This window comes from Cebidichthys violaceus, unplaced genomic scaffold, assembly GCF_023349555.1.
Source record: "Cebidichthys violaceus isolate CVI_PGR_0920_01 unplaced genomic scaffold, fCebVio1.0.p SCAF_27, whole genome shotgun sequence".
In the NCBI taxonomy this organism is placed as follows: Eukaryota; Metazoa; Chordata; class Actinopteri; order Perciformes; family Stichaeidae; genus Cebidichthys; species Cebidichthys violaceus.
In genome coordinates, this window is record NW_027176450.1 from 1,427,318 (window position 1) to 1,447,127 (window position 19,810).

General features: G+C 41.2%; 1 protein-coding gene across 2 annotated transcripts; it reads right to left on the bottom strand.

Annotated features, from left to right (window-relative positions):
- Positions 1–914: 914 nt before the first annotated feature.
- On the bottom strand, positions 915–19,740 carry pcp4a (Purkinje cell protein 4a). Of its 2 annotated transcripts, XM_068721339.1 has the most exons (4): positions 19,568–19,740; positions 6,182–6,233; positions 3,469–3,501; positions 915–2,040 (listed from the first exon to the last, which is right to left on the bottom strand). In XM_068721339.1, the coding sequence occupies exons 1-4, from the start codon at positions 19,574–19,576 to the stop codon at positions 1,907–1,909; spliced, it is 228 nt and encodes a 75-aa protein (XP_068577440.1). In that variant the 5' UTR covers positions 19,577–19,740; the 3' UTR covers positions 915–1,906. The 2 variants fall into 2 exon arrangements, with proteins under 2 accessions (XP_068577440.1, XP_068577441.1); XM_068721340.1 differs by lacking the exon at positions 3,469–3,501.
- Positions 19,741–19,810: the final 70 nt, after the last annotated feature.

Genomic DNA, 19,810 nt, shown 5'->3' on the forward strand with positions numbered 1-19,810 from the left:
TATATCAAAGTTTAGTGAGGATGCTGTTTTTGAATCATTTGAATTTTTCTAATGGCAGCACAAAATCACACCTGTTGTCCTCTGGGGTCAAAAATGATCCCGTCTGGTTTGACTGTTTACAAAGCATTAGGTATATAAATTATCACCCGCCTCTGTGTTTCAACTCTTTAGTCAACTTTATTCCAACTCATTACTGACATATAAAACATGTCAACATTAATTTCTGAAACATTTAACCCTCCGGTTACCTTCAAATTTACTAACACCTCTTATCCTGGGGTCAATTTCACCCCAGCAATTTGAACCTCCAGAAAATTATTAGACTTATAATTGCTACCAAAGTTTTTGTGTCAGGTACTTAATTTTTTTTTCACTACCTAAACAGCCCTTTAAATAAAACAACCTCGCTGCCACCCAAACCCTTATGCATCCAGAATACCTGTTACACGACTATGGATAAATATGCAGATCACCATAAAATCTCACTGATTGACCTAAAATTGGAAAGAGATATTTTTTGGGTGTTTCAATGTCTTTACATATCAGTTTGCATATCAACATGTTGAGTATATGTTTATCCAGTTGTCCCCATTAAATTAGGAAAATTCATTAAATATGAAGCCCAAAAAATGATGTCTCATTTATTTAGAGACGTTAAACATTGAATGGGGTCAAATTGACCCCAGGACATTACTAAGGTAGAGGATTATATGTCAGGAGGTCCAGCCAGCCTTTATGACAGGGCTTGCTGCAGTGTTTGCCACCTTCTTCTACAGATCTTCAACCTGCAATATCAGGATGAGGTGACTCGGACACTCAGACTCATTCAGGCTGGTGGAATATATTTCTGTAATGGAATCCCAACACCGCTGAACAGTTCTCTTTTGAAAGTAGTTGTCGATATATATTCCAGGTCTGTGTATCATCCGTTTATTTGATTAATTAATTATTAACATATCAACTTGCACTCCGTTACAATATCTTTATTTATTTTTCTGTATGTGTGTGTGTGTGTGTGTTTCTGTGCAAAATGGCATGCATAAGTGTGTGTGTGTGTGTGTGTGTGTGTGTGTGTACAGTTTCACATGTGTGAGGCAACTGAACAGTGGTGTGGTTTAAATCACGTTGGAACAAGAACAATGGAAACCAAACACAAGTGGAATCAATTACCAAGCACAACATCTAGCGTCTCAACAAAGACACACAGCTCTGAGAGGTTCATGTCATCAGATGAAAAGAAGTGATGGAGGGGAGACCTCCGACGTCAAATTAGACGTTGGTTTGATTTTAAAAGCATCACTCATACAGCGTGAAAGCACTGGCAACTGTATGGGATCATTTTACCCAGCCGGAGGGAAATGCCATTAACAGACCTCCAGTGGAGCTGAAACATCTTTTGATTAAGACTCTTTGCTAAGACTGTCGATGGAATCGTGACCCAAGTTAAAGTGTCAATCACAGCAATGCATGTGGCTTTATATTCCCCCCTGATTTATAGATAATCAGTGTTTGATAATTTATGAGAAGACTTATTTTACCTTGTTGTTAACATGGGTATATTACACTGATTGTGACATAAGAAAAACTATTAAACTTTAAGCTCCACTGTAGCTCCACTATGTCATTGAAGTAAAAAACAGAAACAGCTAAATTATAGCAAAGATTTAAATACACACACCCAGACTTTGATAATGTATAATTTTTGTATATCATAGTCATTATAAGTTTGTAATTACACACAGACTTTCACAAAGTTACTATTTAGTCCCAGACCACCCCACCACCCGACCCTCCACCTTCAGGAACCCCACCCCCACCCTTCCTTTTCAGTTCATGACGGTGCAGTTTAAATGACATGCAAGACCAGGCCCACATCGAGTGACGACTCAGAGGACGGCGCTCCGCTCTACGACTTCACATCCTGCTTCTTTTTCTGGAATCTCCTGAACTGCGACTGGATGGCCACGGCGGCCTTCTCCGTATCCGGGTTGTCCATGTCGATGTCGAAGTCCTGGGGGAGGTTGTTCTTGATCTTCTCATCTGTGGAGTGGGGGGGGGGGGGGGGGGGGGGGGGGGGGGGATTCACAAAGCTCTTGATCATACAGAAACTTTAGCCAACCCTCCATTAGCTATCCCTGCTTATCATTTAGAGGGTCGTGGGGGGGCTGAAACATTGGGCCAGAGGTGGGTGCACCCTGGACAGGTTGCCAGTCAGTCAGAGGGCTGACATACAAAGAGACAGACGGTCATTCACGCTCACATTCACGTGGGCAACTCAGAGTCTCCAATTAACCCAACTTGCATATCTTCGGACTCAAACTTGTTTTATGTTATTTATGATGACAACATTCGTGCTGTCCCTCACATTTCCGTCACATTGCCTATCAGGCACTACTACTCTATGGGTGATGGTCAAATATTTCCCAGTACTGTACTTTGTGTTTAGTGCTAACCGGCAAATTTTAGTATGCATGAGCATTTAGCTCAAAGCAGTACAGAAGTACAGAATTTGGTCTGCGCTCTCCAATTTTTTTGCCATCAATATACTTCCATATTAAAAAAAATGTTTTTGCATTTACAAGAGAAAAGACGGATGAAGAAGAATGGCAAATGTGCATCCTCCGCTAGAGCAGCACGGAGTTGCTTCCTTTCGCTTTTCTTTGGGAACCATGTGGGACTGTGTCCCACGTAGTGACTGAGATGGACCCAAGTGAGTAACTTGTGCTGAGAATTAGTCTGTTCTTTATTTATTTCTTAATTTTGATCCTTGTCAGGGTAAAAAATAACTTATATTATTGACATAGACTTTATTCAAAGAGAAGGAACATAAAACATGCAGAGAAAATAGGTTTTCTGTTGGGGTTTTTTCTGTTGTTCATTCGTTGGGTGACCTCATCATATCAGATGTAAATGTCATTACAGATGTCTGACATTCAATAAAAGGACAGTACAGAAGCCCACATATCAACGAAGAAGGTTACATGCTTTCCACAGTCTGAGAGAGAACACATTGGTCTTTTATGACGGGAGACAGACTCATCTCATCTTATCTAATCATGCATGTATAAATAGCAGCAGACTTGCAGTCAAACTTGTACATATTCATACTGTATAACACCATCCTGTGTGAAGACGGCGAGACAAGACTCGTTGAAATGAGAGGGGGAAAAAACACTGCAGATTTAAAGGTTCAATATTACAAACATTATCATGTACAGCCAAACAAAAAAAACACATCTTGAATTGCCCAAATAACAAGTGTACAGTGAAGACTGAAGCCAAGTCAGTGCAAACACACAAAAGGCAGATTAAAACAAGTGAAAAGGTTCTGGTTTATGCAATGTGACCCAGTGAGTTATTTATGCGAGCGACTCAGTTGACATGCAGTACCGTGCATGACTGTGCTGACCTGCTGTGTGGCGTGAGCGCTGTAGCATAAACAGGGATTTTTCCAAATGGCCGACTTACGTTTGGATGGAACCTTTTGTTGACCTTGAGGCCCTTGGATGACACGTGTGGCAATGAAAGCAAATTCATATTTAATGATTGCAGAAGGCACACAAACTCTCTCTGTCTCTCTCTCTCTCACACACACACACACACACACACACAAATTACACCTGCTCCTCAGCATCAATGACCTTTACACCACAGAGGGCACGTCACAGTTTCAGTAATGTGTCGTGCTGCTGCATGAATGAATCATATTGCCCCAATGAATGATGGAAGTATTTCCATAAGAGGTTTGTGAAAGGTCACGGTCAAATTGGTTCCTGTGGGACTTAAAGCTTCCTAAGATTGTATGGACTGTGATTGATGACGGCCCAGTCTAAAGAGCACTGAGCAACTAAACCACAACACGGTGAAGTCAAGCAATAAAAACTGAACCCGCGGGTTTGACTACAATATATTAACAAACAATGGAAAAGGAACAGATTTATTCCCTCAAACTGAGTAATTGTGTCCAAAGGAAAAGGGTTAAAAAGTTATTGGTTTTTATACAGACATGATGCTCTTTCAGTCAATGCCAACAGGTCGTCACAGCTATCCAGTTGACATTAAGAAAAAAGCAACTTTCCATTGAAAAACTTGTGAAACCGATGTGAAGAAAATATTCACAATATTCATGATGAAGATGTTTGGGGGAAATGTTTCTGTGCGTCCTGTTCTCTTTCTCTTAATAAATTCAAAGAGATACAATATTATATTCTGTGAATTTGCCGGTAAACACAAGTGACTAAGGGTGTATGTATGTAAATGTATGTATGTGTTCAACATCTTTACTGAGGGATCATCATCTCTTTATTCATTTCCCCCTCTCTTTTATAATTCAGGTCTCCGATGTTTAATATTGTGATAATGTGTTGAATAAATATGATATAAATGATGAAAGAAACTTATACAAAGCTTTCCAACACTGTTCATTTATTGGAGTGAATTAGAGTTCAGTAACCTTCCTAAACCAAAAAGCAATATAAAATGGGCAAAAGTGTGGAAATGGGCAAATGTCAAATGAATGCAATTCATGCCTCTATGAAATTCAATTAAGCTGCCTAAAATCCCTCCTGATCACTGTTGAGGTGTTTCCCTGCGGACTGACCCTGAGCTGCAATACACTTCATCATCCCAGAAGTTGGGACAGAAATCCATTTCAACACGGGGTCCTAACAGTGTTATCAGCAGCCCCAGAGAGCGGAGAGAGGTGACACATGGTCTCCAGGTACATAGGGCTGCTTTATGTGCCGAATGGGGCCACGGAGCCATTTAGCAGGGAATGGGCTGCTATTAACCTGCTGTATTCATTCTGTTAAGAGAAGGTTCACTTCAGTGGAGGAGATTACATTCAGTGATTCCTCCGTGTATTGTATCATATGCTGCTGTGAAACCTAATTTTGTGGCTGTGCAGACTGCAGAAAGTACTTAACAGATATACAGTATCCTCTTGCATGACTGAAACTAAGAGACCAAGTAACAGGACACAACCTGTTCAATGTATATTCATCATAATATTAGTTGTTTTTTTTAAAGCTAAGTTAACTACTGGTAATTCAAGCCAGACAGGAAATGTCATCTCATTATAGAAACAGGACTTTGTTCTTGCATACTCCAACTTTGCCAGCATGACATTAACACCATTTATGAAATTCAAAGAATCCTGCCAAGTACCCCAATCCCAGTTTTACCGTTTATAACTCACAGGGTTTGAATTACATTATTATGCCAACAATACCATGGCCAAGTTTGCAAAGTGTTTCTCTGTCCTGTGAATTGCTGCCATGGTAGAGGAAACCTTTCTTTCACCATAACCCCTGTGGTATGTTGTTTCTTATATAAAAAACACAACAGAGATATTCAAATCAATTTCTCTGGCAAATTATCTCTGGTCTCACTCTGAAATACAGTACATTTTGGAATATTGCGACATTTTAGAAAAAATATGTGTGATACTATTTGAACTAACAGAACAAATCTATTATTGTTCACAAAATAAGTCGTTCAAGATGCATCACCTTTTCAAGAGTGTCCTGACAAGTCATTGCAGTAGTCGAGTTTCCACACAAAAAAGTGAATTAGGTGCGTTTCCATCAACAGGTTTGGAGCGAACAAACTAGTGTAGTTTAACTAGTTTAGTTTTAGTTAGTTAGCTACAGGCTATGCTTTACGCATGGTTGCAGTAGAAGAAGTAGAGGTTGTTGACATTTAGCGTATCCTGTGGTTTGCATAAACTTACAATACCGATACAAATTTGTAGCGACTGGGTTGGAGATTTTAATGAATACATAATTGTGTCATCTACGAACAGATGAGTTCTACAATCATCAAGGACTGATGGAAGATAATTTATGATTATAAAAAATAAGTGATTCAAGGATTGTCCCTTACCTATATCAACTAATGCAGGCAATTTTTCACTGTGATTGATTGTGCTTGTGTGATATAGTTTTATTTCCCTAGATATAATTCTACTAGTATGAAATACTGTGTATATATATATATATATATATATATATATATATATTTCCTTTCCTTAATAAAAAAGGCAACAATAGCCAAAGCTTTGTTCTCTTACTATATGTAATCGAGAAGCTGCCTATGCACCATACAATAAATAGCTAAAAATGTAACATTAGTAATATTCTGTATTTCTGCATACTTGATGAGCATGATGGTTATAAAATACCTTGGCCAGCAGATGGTTTGCTGTTTCCAGTCATTGCTCCAGATGCTTGTCTCTGCAAAGAAAACACACAAAACAAACACCCTGTGTCAATAGTGGAATACTAATAACGTTTTCCTATTAGATATTGTTAATTTCTAAATCATTCCACAAAATGCTCATTTGCAGTAAGATTAACATTTAAATTCCAAGACATTTCTGAATGTTCCCCACGGAGAGAACATCATAGGAAGTCATCCTCTCACTAAACCCAGTCACAGTGAACTCTGTATGAGGGGAGCTGGGACCAGATATGCTGATCTATAATCCATGTTTCTGCTGTAGGGGCACGCTCACTCTGGTGCTGCTCTAACAGCTCCCGAATGCTCCCCTGACAGGCCGCTGCTCCTCTGCAACATTACAAGATGCACTCAGCTTCCAAATGCAGAGACGCTACAGTGTGTGTGAGAAGTTTTGCAGCAGTTTCACAATTCAGATCTTTACATTTTCCAATTATTCACTTAACATCCGATGTTTTTCCACATTAATTTTATTATCAATGCAGGAGCAGATATGTGTTGTGTGATTTAATTTAGCGAACATTGTATTTCATTAATTCATCTACCCAGCAAAGACCATCTCTCCATCTCACCGTGCTCCACCTGAATTATTAATCCAATGAACTTCAAATGCCAAAGCAGTTTCAATGCATCAAGTGGGAACAAAGCAAGAATAAAACTGGCATGAGAAACCCGACATCTTCCTCCTGTTTGTCCCCATGTGCCATCACGAGAGCCGGTGGAAGAGAAACTAGTTGGACAGCGTGGCCATCTGTTTTTCTGTTTACGCACGGAACTCAAAGTGAGTCAATGCCATCGGGATTCCCAGCGCCACACTGACTCTCATCCGCTTGATTGTGCTCTGGTATTCAGTGCCACGCAGTGATGGCACCATACATCACACCTCCACCCACCAGAACATGAGCAAAGGAATCCAGGCGTCCGGGAGCAGAGCGACAGTCAGGTTTGAGTGATTGTCTCGGCGCAGTGGAAAGATGCGGCGCAATATCGAGAAATGAAGACAAATGCGATATAAGCTGAGATCAATAACAGCTGCAACTTTTTGTGATGCTGCTTTAGCCTTTAGCTTCATAGCCTTCTCACACTATGAGCATATGACCATGGCAGTAGACACCGACAGATTTGAGGGGAGCTTATTTAATTTCAAAGAGTCAGACTTCTTTTAAGCTATGAAATATTTGCAGCTAAAATATCTCCCTGATCACACCATGATGAAGTGTGTGCTATTTGTGTCTGGTGTTGTTTATAAAAGTAGTCATACCACACTGTTTCCCCAAACCTCAAAAGTTATGACTTAAAAGCAACAATAATGTATATATTCTCATACTGAGGGAGTGAATCCTTTTCTGCTCTTCTTTTCGCAGCAAAACAGTACTTAGATCATCATCATCATCATTATTACAACAACCTCCACCCTTCTCTCTCTCTCTCTCTCTCTTTCTCTCTCTCTCTCTCTCTCTCTCTCTCTCTCTCTCTTTTTCTCTTTCTGCCTGGATACAGTCGGGGCTTACATAACAGCTCCAGTCCTAATGTGCAATGGGATAACTCTCTGCACATTAGCACATTTCCCCCACACTATTCCCTGTTTTCTGCTCAACCGCTCCACTCTGGTGAAGGTTCTATCTCTCTCATCGCAGCACATGCTTTGCTTTAATGTGCCTGATAAACACAAAGGGAAAACAGTGAAAAGAAAGGGGCATTTGCATGAAATTCATTTGAGAGTTTTCAGAAGCGGTGAGTGAATTTCAAATGAGATGTTTGTTGTGGCTCATCTCGAGCTTAGCGCCGCTTGATTCCTATAACTTATTCACTTCTAGCAGCTGAGGAGGTATTGTCGCTCAGTTTGCCAGCAGCATTTTTAACAAAGGACTCAAAACCTCATGAGAAAATTGAAGTTAAGCTAATGTTTGCCTCTCTTTTGGGGGTGATTTTAAATCAAATACCTTGTACGACATCACAGCTAAATGATGTTTCCTCTTACCAAATACAGCACAGCTTCTGAGCCTGAACTCATCGCAAACTGTCCAAGTAAAAGCTTTGCCATGTTTGAGGTATTTCCTCCATGGCAGGATGTTTTTTCTTCATAAGTTGTCTTTGTCTTGTTTTTAAGGCAATATTATGTAACTTTTCTAAGACCACAGTCTTCTTAAAATAAACCTAGAGTTCCTGCCTTGTGGTTGTACGCCTCCACCAACCAGTCAAGTTATGGCAAAAAAAAATAGATTTTGTGAAGTTACAATGACCTTTGAACACCAAAATCGAGTCAGTTCATCTTGAGTCCAGGTTTGGACATTTATTACAGTGCATTATATTGATGAACAGTGGGAGCTGCATTCACATGCTCTGACTGTCATGAAAACAGAAGACAGACATTTTGCTGAAACGTGTGCGGAACATTTTATTCATGTTGCACAGCAGTGGAACGTTTCAAATAAAGTCAGCACACTGAGCACAGATAGTAAAGAAATATAACTGCTACTGTGTAAAGGGAATACTGCTGTTAAAAAGCACCTTATTTGTTTAAAGTATTTGCAAACCAAGTGTTATTGCACTTGTGTTCATATAGCAGTACTTTTAAAATAAAAGTGCACAATACACTACTTTTGAATTTGCGTATGTGTAGAACATATTTTGTGTCGCTGATCTGACAGAAACCGCAGTGAAAAAGCACACAGGGGAGGCAAACACTACTCTGCCTCAAAGAAGAGGGCATGCGAGAGCCCATGGGTCGGGTTTATGCTTGATCTGTCGTTGCTCTTCTTCTACACTTTTCTTCTTCTTATATTTTGCTTTGACCACAAAAATGTAAGATTCTATATCCAAGCTTAAAAATGTCTCAAAAAACAAGGCAATATGACCAAATCAACAGCAATTTAACGTCGGACAGGTAAAGTAACCGTTTATGTGTTTGTCGTTTTCTTTATACATCCGTGGTTGTTATGCAGATTATCGCGGGATCTCACGATTTTCGCGGGTGGTGCCAGCGAGCCTTCCGCTTCTGAAATGCTCCCGGTGGGGCAGGTCGCAGCGCACACGCTCCCGGTGGAATCAAATATATACCTTACCTATGTGTGTGTAAATAATGCTGATATGAAAAACAACCAGTAGTCAATGTGCAAGCTGCCAATTGAATGGTGATATAAGCTACACTATTGGGTTCATATATTTGTAAATCTGACTTATGTAGTGTCAGTGCCTCACCAGCCACGAACCTCACCGTACGTCACTGTTATATACAGTATATATATATATATATATATATATATATATATATATATATATATATATATATATATATATATATATATATATATTTTAAAAAAAATCCCAAAGGGGTTTTAAGCAGTACTTGGTATGTTAGTTATACTGAATCGTCATTGTCAGTTAAGGGAACAGTAGCTTTTGGCAGTGGAGTTTCCCTCAGTGGTGACTGATAGCAACGCTGTCAGCTCAGCCTATTGAAAAGCCTATTGAAAAAAACAGAAACAATCATAATCTGATAACTAATGCTAACAGCTATTGTCAGCAGTGCTTGAAAAAGGCCAAAGTTTGTACTGAATTAAGCATTACAGCCTAGATGAGCAACAGACTGAACTCATCACTGGACTCAAGAATCAGAATCAGCACTGAATGTCGTGGCCATTTGAACAGTGATGCGTTTGCTTACTGTTGATGCAAGGGAATCCTGAAGTGCCTTTGAACGGTGAAGAGTTAACTGACTGACATGCACACTCAAGTGCATGTGAGCAGTAATGCGACTGCTTACCTTACTACATAGTTAGTGCCAAAAATTATTCATATCAGCAAAGGGATTCATAATTTAGTAATTTTTATATCAAATCCTTCTTCTTTCTCTTCCTGTGATACATACATAAATGTATCCAACTAAATGTGAACTGCGCTGACTAGCTAACCTCTCTTATCATATAAAACAACACATGACCGTTAGCTTGTAGAAGCCAGCAGAGTGATGATTTAGCTCTAATTAATACTTTTCTGCCTTGTCTTCCTCCTCCTGATCTTAAGGTGTTAGTGGAGACCAACGGTCCTCTACAGCTCTGCATCGCTCCATTTTCGCTACACCACTCACACTTTCCTCTTGCATTGTAATCGGCCAAATAGTCCCAAATATGTCACATTATGGAAGCTAAAGACACTCTAACCGCTGTTTCACTGAATGGGCTACACTCATTAGAAAACGTAATCCCCTTAACAACAACACAACAAAAACAAAAATCTATCTTGGAAGGTGTTAACTGGACACAAAACGTTCAATGTGGCACCGTCTTAAAGTAGCAGATTACAGTAGAATACCTTCGTCTGGTGCCTGCAAAGATCCAGTACAAATGATGGGGTCCTTGTATGAGTAAGCACAGAGCATACCACAGACTGAGAGAATGATTCAGACCGATGCATGGAATCATCATTGTAGCATATCTGAACTCCTCTCTCTCTGTCTGCGGATGTCCACCTTTCATTAACCCTCACACCTGCCAGGCTGTGACCTCCACTTCATCACATTCCCATCTCATTAAAAGGATCACACATGATACAGGGGCTGGCACAGCCTGCTATCACGATGATAAGCAACTGGCAAAGGAGCAGGTGCCACAGGAGCTTTTGCTGTATATAATTAGAAATACTGAAGAAACAAAGAGGAAGGAAAAGAAAGTTTATAGCAGTGTTAGAAACACCGCAGTTAGAAATGCTTTGTAAAACGCTTTACAAAAGACTTTTAAAAGCTGATCAAATCAGAAGCAGCTAGAGGTAAGAAGAAGCATTAAGAGTTAGGTGAAACTAACCCCAAAAAGAGGTTTGAATGGTGATTTGGAAGATGAGATTTGGCCAGGCTAAGCCTCTCAGGCAGGTCGCTGTGAACTGTCAGAGCGCTGATGACAGAGGACTCCAATTTTTAATCTACATTTGGGAGCAGTCAGATGGGAGGGACCTACATACTTTTAAACTAGGCTTTGGAGCAGCCAGTAGGAATCTGCCGGGTTCACACAGGGTTAAAGGGTCTGGAATGTAATGACATGCCTGAGCTATCCATGCGCTAAAGCTGCTCAAAGCAGCATGTTATGAAAAAACACCACCATTGTATCGGCCTACATCCCCAGTACAGTACCCTGGAGGTTCCCTCCAAATTAATTTCAGGGGTGACGGGCAGAAAAGCATCTCAGTGCTGCGGATGTGATGAATTAATACCCGACTGTCTGAGTGAGTGATTACTATCTCAAAACAAGCTAAGTCCACTGGGAAGCCACCACATAGTCCAGTATTCAGTGAGTGTTAAAGAAATACCATGTTGTTTAGATTTAAGGCTCATATATCAGTCTCCTTCTTAGAGCAGTGGATGAGTGCCACATTCAGAGATACGTTAACGCACCAACAATCTCAAACATTCACCATCTACACCTTCATCTGACATTAAGAATAATACATTTCATTTGTCCTCACACTTCTTGCTGTCATTTGGGATCACTTAAAATGTTCAAACTGTTGATCCATCCTAACATCTGTTCATTTCAATACCAGCTTTTGCTGTGCAGTATTAGTAAGATTAGGAGCCATACTGAATTTTTGCTCCAGTTAGAATCTGAGCTGCTCCACCGTACTGGCTGCTGATGAAATACATTTAAAACTTTATCAGAGCTGAAATTGCTGAAAAATATCTCAAGTGCACTGACGGTTAAGAGACTAGAACAAATTAACTCACCATATTGTTGTTACCTCTAGTCCAGCTCTGTGTTGACTGGATTGTAGACATGATGTAAAATGAGTGAAATTGAAGGCAAACTGCTGACTACAGCCGTGTGAGTGTAAAGACACCCTCCTGCCACTAACCTTTATGTAGTGAGTCCAAAAGTGACTGGAGATCTAATCACAGACCGGGAACTAACTTAAAACACAACAACATTGACATACATCTTATAAAGTTATGAAGCAAACAGTTTGGCTATTACACATCCAGCAGTAATGGCGTAGCATTATCTATTATTTGGAGTCGTGTTTTTGGCCACACAATTAATGTAAGTCCAATATTCACTCACGTTTTAGCTCTGCTTTGGTCTCCTGAGGTAAATGTATTACTCTATAGCTGCTAAATGCTCCAATAAGTGCACCAGAGTATCGGTAACTTGGTTTATCTGCTGTTTACCGCTGAGCAGGTGGTGTACAATGGGTTTTTAGGAGCTTTTTCACTGAAAACATCTACCAGCTGTTTCCAAAAACGACGAGCTGAAAATCTCCATAGAGCTGAAAAGCTCCGTAGAGCTGAAAGGAACTGCAGGATGATGATTCTCTGTGCTTTCGTCACTACAAGCGGCATCTACCAACAATAATGAAGAAGGTGCAATTTGTCCTGCCCTACAGGTTCCACAAAGCTAACCGGAGACGCAGGAAGATGTCAGTCAATTAGTCTCTACACAGTCCTGAGAAGAGGTTGAATCAGCCAGATTAAGTGAAAACACCTGTGTGGGTGTACAGAGGATTTAATATAAATATATTGACTATTGCCATTTAACCACACTGCAGTTCTTATGTGAAGATATTGTAGAAAGTTTTAAAAATGCTGTCACTTGACAAAAAAAGCTGATGAAACTAATACTGATGTTCTCGTCTAGTGATGGCTTTGACTCAGGGTTGAGCTCACTGGACACAACCAGACTACAGTTTACTATCTCCATTCATCATAATAGTGATCATACTATCATGCTTATTTAATACTAGACCAGACTACTACACAAACACACAAACCAAAGCAACAGACACTCTTTCAGGCCTGCCAAACAGCATGGCTCCTCATTAGGAAGCTGGACGAGGGATGGCGAGTCTCTCATGCCGTCAGTGCCAATAATGTGGCGAGCTACACTGAGCCTCACCCTGGTGTTGCCGGCTGGTGTTTGAGCAGGGCTTGTGCGCAGCTTGCAGGCAGAAATGCCGTGCCGTCCCCGAGGACGAACCGCCGTGTTTGCTTGCTCCCAGTCCCATATGCCGGAGACAGAGGGAGCTTGACAAATGGATGGCAATGAAGATAATTACATTGCTAATGATGATGTCCTTCTGCACAGTGTATGTGCCACATATGGCTCTGTCTGCCGAGGTTGACTGACGATGTGCAAAGCTTGATAAACACTAGAAATTATTATTTTGTTCTCCCTTTTCAGTGATGTTTTGGATTGAAAAGAAACTGAAATAGATGGCATGCTTTTGGCCAGAGTATTGCATTTAATAATTCAATATATTTAGATTAGTTTTCTGTTTTCTGATTTTGAACAGAAACAGCAATACTTGGACTGTTATTGCTGCAGAGTGCATCCATACAAATGAATTACAGCTGACAGATTGTTTTTGCAGTATCAGCAAAGGCTCAAATGTGCATCCAAAGAGTCAGGATGAGTTGAATTTCTGCCGCTTCCGTCACCGCTTCCTTTTGTGATGCTTATATGTGTTTATGAAGCACCACGCCGGCACGAAGGGTTGGAGTGAACATGGAGGGAATTGGTGAAATAAATAAATTACCTTCCCAGTGTGTGGGGGGGCTATTTTTGGTTCTTATGGCAGCTTGGGCTCCCCAGAAAGACTCCATGCTGCACTCAGGATCTATTAACAATTTAACGCAGAGACAGCGAAACTAGGTCACAGACAGCTCATCCCAGCATCACTGCAACTCCTGTGCAGCCTCCCCACCAGCAGACTGGAAGGCAGGGAAGAGTGACACTGCTGAGGGATGATTGACTGAACGAGGGGTGATGATGCCACGATGGCGGACTACACTGTGTCGTCACTGACTTTTCTGTTAAAAAAGTTGGAGATGTGAAGAATTTAAGTTTAGAAAGCATTCCTAGTATGTTTAATAGCACCCCTAGTGGTGGACATCTTATGCCAATGTTTATTTATAAGTTTTAAGCCAAAGATATTATTAAATAAAGTGTCATAACATGTTTAATTGTAGAAGTGTTAAACCATAAAAGCATAACCATTGAATATATTAAACTAAAAGTATAGTGTTGAGCCGTGAGGGAGAGACAGGGACCTTTGAGATAAGAAATGAGTTTGAAGAGGCCGACTTCAGGAATGTGAGGTGTGAACAGTGGGGGAAGGAGACGTATTGATCAAGCAGAGATGTTGATGAATACAGCCCTATGGAACGAGGGGGGTTCGCTCAAGATGAGGAGGGGCGGACCAAGGAGGTCAGCCGAGAGTGGACACTGTCCGAAGCCAAGAGGGGACAGTTGGATGTCAGCAAATCACAAAGCTGATAATGGACTTTTAAAGTTTCAGGCGAGGACTTTAAATTATAAGACATTGTTGCCAAGGATTTCTCTTCAGTTCTCAATGCTGGCCACCTTACAGGTAACCTGAGAGGTGGCCTGTTGGGTGGGGGCGCGTTAACTCTGATCCGCAGAACATATTCTATCGATAGTGTACTCCAGTTTGTAATTGTTTAGCTTCTGTTTGTTATTAAGTACGTTTTGATTGTAAGCCAGAACCAGCTGATTTTTTGGCCCTGCTCTGCTGACAAAAGATGCAGCAGTAGGAGACATGCGGCCTTCCTTTGTCTGCGAGAGAGTTGAGACCCCTTACAGAGATAATCAGTGAAACTCTACTATCTATACAGTATTAGCTGTCAAAACTTTGCACCGACACTCAAGCAAAACCGCTTCCGAATGAATACTGGACTCCAGATCTAAGACTTCTTCTCCTGTATGAATCCAAGACCCACTTCATTTCCCAACTAATTAACTGTCCACAACAAAGCAGGTCATTCGTTCATCTGCCAGGTTAATGTCAATAATATAGAAAATAATGAAAGCCAATTCTGATTCACTACCAGCCCTTCAGGAAAATATGTCAACTGAAAGTTGGTGTAATGTTGTAAATTGTCTGTCCACAATTGAAACTGTGTTCCCAGTTAAAAAAAAAAGGATGTTTATGTAGCAGTGGGATAATAAGAGTGTCCTCTTCTCGTGCAATGAGACTGTTGTTTTAGACAGAAAAGTTAGAATATGAAAGCTGGCCTTCCTTATTCATCTTTATCTGACACATTCACTAATTAAAGTGAGTCAGTTACACCCCAGACTTCAATTAAATTGGTACTATTAATCTTGAAGACAGCTTTCTAGAGGAAGAAAAAAAATGGGTAAAAAGGAGTGACTGATAAAGTTAGCATTGCCACCACTCTCTCTAGCCTGGAAAATGGGTAATGTTTAGATATTGTAGTAAGGCTTATATGCCATAGAGTTTATTATTACCTTTATAATAAACATATAAAGGCAAAAATAAAACAGCTGCATTATACATACCACTAGGTATTGGTGAGATTTGTTGTTGTTTTTGTAGTTTGGGTGAAATGCCCCTTTCAAATCTCAACAGATCTGCTACACCGAGGAGAAACTTCTTTCAATCACCTAAATATGTACAACAGCATCATTACAGTGTAAGGGAGGTACAGTTTGCCTTCCAGCTGGAGTTATTCAAGTGAAACTAATGGCATAGCAGCATGGTTTTCCCATAGAACATTAGCATGCATTAGGCAGAGTATGGCACTCCCAGCAGCATACATCAAACTGCACAGACCATTCCTTCTCACTATCTGTCAGAAAGCAATTGGAAACAATCTGGAGGATGTAATTAAAAGGGGGAATGAGCAACATTTTTACTGCTCTGCTGCACAAAGTAACTATAATAATCGATCTGCAGATGTTGACAGGGATCAGATCTGGCTCACGTTCCATCCAGGTCCAAAAAACACTCCACTACTGTTTTGTAGCTGCTCACAGTGGCGCAGCAAACAGATCAAGTGACAAAAACAAAATGCATGGATCAAAAGCCCCCCCCCCCCAAAAAAAAACGAGGAGAGGGTTTTCAGGTACGCCACATCCTGTGTTGTTTCCTTTGGATCGGCGCTCTAATTAGCTGGCTCACTTGAGTGTGACTTTATTGTTTGTGTCAGTTACAGGCAGCCGCAGCATGGGGAGACAGAGGGGGAGGTGAAGCCTGGGTCAGCGGATGAGGAGACATCTTTCCGACTGGTAGATTTAATTTAGTACAGTTTTACAAATCTATTGTTTTAATCCTCATTCAGCCCATGCTGAAGTGCAATAAGATAATCTACAAGAGACATATGGATAATGTAGTGTATATGCTTATGTGTTCAGCACAGTTTTTTTGTATTCCTTTAAGATGACTATATAATATTGCAGATTGAATCAGTGTATTATGAGGCAGTCTGTGATATTAACAGCATTGTGAGACTTGAAACAATCCCTCTGAGAAATGGTGTGTGACATTTGAACAGCCTGTGAGTTCTACGCAAAAACTGGTGACGCTACTATAGCACTGATTTTGGCAATTGAGGTGTAATCTGCTGTGGTTTCCTCTTGTGTTGACCGTTCACATGTTTGTCGTTTTCTCTCCGCAAAGCCTGGGGTGTTACAGCGAAGGAAGGCACCGCCAAAGACCGCTGACCGTTTAGATGGATTACAGATTATTTCAATGTATAATCTCTGTTCATTGTTTAAAGCCGGATTAAGGTCAAATCTACGAGCCTCGCAACAAATCACAGAGAATTTGTGGATTTAAATTGTGTTTACATTTCGGGTCAGAATCACATTAAAACCCAAAGCGCTTCGAATGGTATTTAAACGTTTTACTCTGGAGTTGCAGAGGGCCTTTTCTCTCTAATCTAATCAGCGCTTTGGGCCCGATTGCAATCACTTTGTCAGTCTTCAGTCAGCAAAAAGGGAGTTTTAAGGGAATCCATCCCTGACTACTTTTCCCCATCTCAGCATGCTGTCCTTTTTTACAGTGATCAGCAACTTTACACTCTTATCTCATTAATTTGATAAAAAAAGGGCTCTAGTCCACTTTGGTTGATGAAACAAATGGCTTTGCCAAGTAGTCACCATAGCCACCGCTCTCACTGTGATTACAGTGCGTGGTGGGTGAACACAGCGAGAGACCACTTAAATGTCAATGCATTGATTGAAGGACAGGGTCGCCTGTGGCAGTATTAAAGTGGGCATCCTCGATAATTGCGTTTTCAAGCAGATTTATACAGATGACAACCCAGTTGCCTGAAAATAGTATGCCATTGTGCATTTGTTGAATGTCGACGTTTCTGAACCAGGGGATCAAGGCAGATATGATTTCGGGTGAGTGGCTAACCTGCATTGGGGTACGGAGGAGATCATTACCGTTTGCTGAACATCTCTAAAGTGGAACTGACATATCTTGGCAACCGCTTGGCATCTGGCTGAAGCCTCTCCACCGAGTGCCATCTAATTAAAGTTTTGTTAAACAACCTGAGGCTCAAGCAGAGGGGGGAGTAAGTCTCCAGAGGATCATGTGAGCCAAACAGTACGACAGCAGACACAAATGACAGCGTGAATATTCACATCAGATGGGTTGAAAAGATGCTTGTTTTGTTACACAAAATCAAAACAGCACAATATCTCAAAATAGAGGCTGATGTTACAATGATTACACGACTATGAATGATGATCTACTGCAAATCACGCTCAGCTTAAGGTGGGAAACTGGGTTGATTTCTAGAAATAGCCACACAAATACTAATATGTGGTGAAATGACAGACTCCAACTCCAAAGTGTTGTGAACACCAGCCTCCGTGTTGTCATAATTTGTGAGATAGTGTAGCAGGGGAATGCTGAATTGTTCATCACTATGGTGACAGTCCACCCATTTAAGCTACCGTCGCCACAGGAACCTCAAACTGCTTGATGTTTATGGACGCAGCTGAAGATGAATCAGCCGCAGCAATACCAACCAGAGACTCGGTTACGGCCCCAGTATCCTGGCGCAATATAACAATTCATTCTATAGAATGATTCTATAGAAATGTACATCCCCTCTGCTACTTTGTGTGAGTCTGAGCGGAGTTAAGGCAGAGCGGTGGAGCGTGGAGGGAGACGGAGCCCGGCATTTATTTTTATTTTAATTATTCATTCAGAGCGACGCATTCTCGTCTCAGGCCATGGCTCCTTATAGGAACATGAATCCATCACTGACATAAGATGCAACTGCATTGTTTTTTTTTTCATGTGTAATGTCTTATTTATGAGTCCTCACTCTGTACAGCAGTACACCAGAGGGTAGGGGAGAAGTCGACGACCTGACTGTGTCCCGTGTGTGTGTGTGTGTGTGTGTGTGACATCGCAAGTCTGCGTTAAAAGATTCATAAGGGTTGAAGTGGCAGCTGGTGTTCATAACAGTGTACACACACACAAACACACACACACTTACACACAAACAACTTGTCTTTATTTCATATTATCGAGGAATGTCTCTGCAGTTTTCTACATAATAAAGCTTCAACGGAGGACGACATGCTGCAGCTGAGGAGACACCAGGACTTGTCACCGTCCAACATACAGCAGGATCCAGATTCAAAGATGACTTCTACTGCATTCCGTGCTTTTAGTGGGCCCAACTCCTTGGGGTGAACGAACGCATGACGGGGTCTGATTGGAGCCAGGGCTCACTTTGTGAGAACGTTTTATTTCTCTGGGTTAGCAGCAAGCCTTGAATAATTCAGTGACTATTGGATGTGCTCGTTGCCTGTGAATCATCTTTAAGGGAAGACTCTCGCTGGGGGTCCTTTCTAATCTCCACTCTGGTCCACATACAAGTTGTAATGGCTCGGCCCCCAATGACATGATGCATGGACTAACCGTGTAGGTCAATACTGCCTCTGCTTCATCTGGAATGTGCTCATACTGGGCTGAGCTTTAGTTTGAAATGTCACAGTTGAGCCATATTAACCAACAAGGATATATATATCTAATAGTCTCATGGAACCGTCCTGCGCCCTGGCTGTCATTACAAGTTTCAGAGTTGACAATTGCCTCTCAGACCTGCTGCCTATCTCAAACAATAAATAAATAAAAAATTGGCACTGTCCTTAATTTATTGTTGGCCAGTCAGCAGGAGTGCAACTGCACATCAGTCTCCATCAGAGTCATGATTAACAGAGGGATTAATCAATTTGTGCACAGCGGGGTAAACTGTCATGTTTGATTTCGCGGTCCGATGGCACGTGTGCAGGTAGACAATATTAATAAAGAAACTGTTACTCCAAATGCACCCATGCAATACATGTCACGATTACATACAGGCATGCACAAAATTCAACAGATGAAGCTATGAAAAGTTCAGGTTGCTGAGCAAAGCGCGACGTTTGGGAGGATAATTATTTACCAACCAACACTGAGCTTAAAATGTCATCAGTTTCTGTTGCTCAGTTAACTTAGAAGTGCTTAGAACACCAGAGTCACCGCAGGATGACATGAAGCAGAAGGAAGCACCTACCTCACTCATGGCTGCGCGCTCTGTGTGTGTGCGTGTGTTTCTGCGTGGTTTCCCGGTGATCTGCGATGCGCACCGTCCAGTTGACTGAAGGAAGGCTATAACTACAGTCCTCTCCAAACCGCACTACTCGCGCGGTCTGCTTTTATAGCCCTGGCAGCGCCGCTCTCTTCAACCGCGTCTCCATGAAAACCAATAGGCACGTGGGTCTCCTCGCCTCTCTCTCTCTCTCTCTCTCTCTCTCTC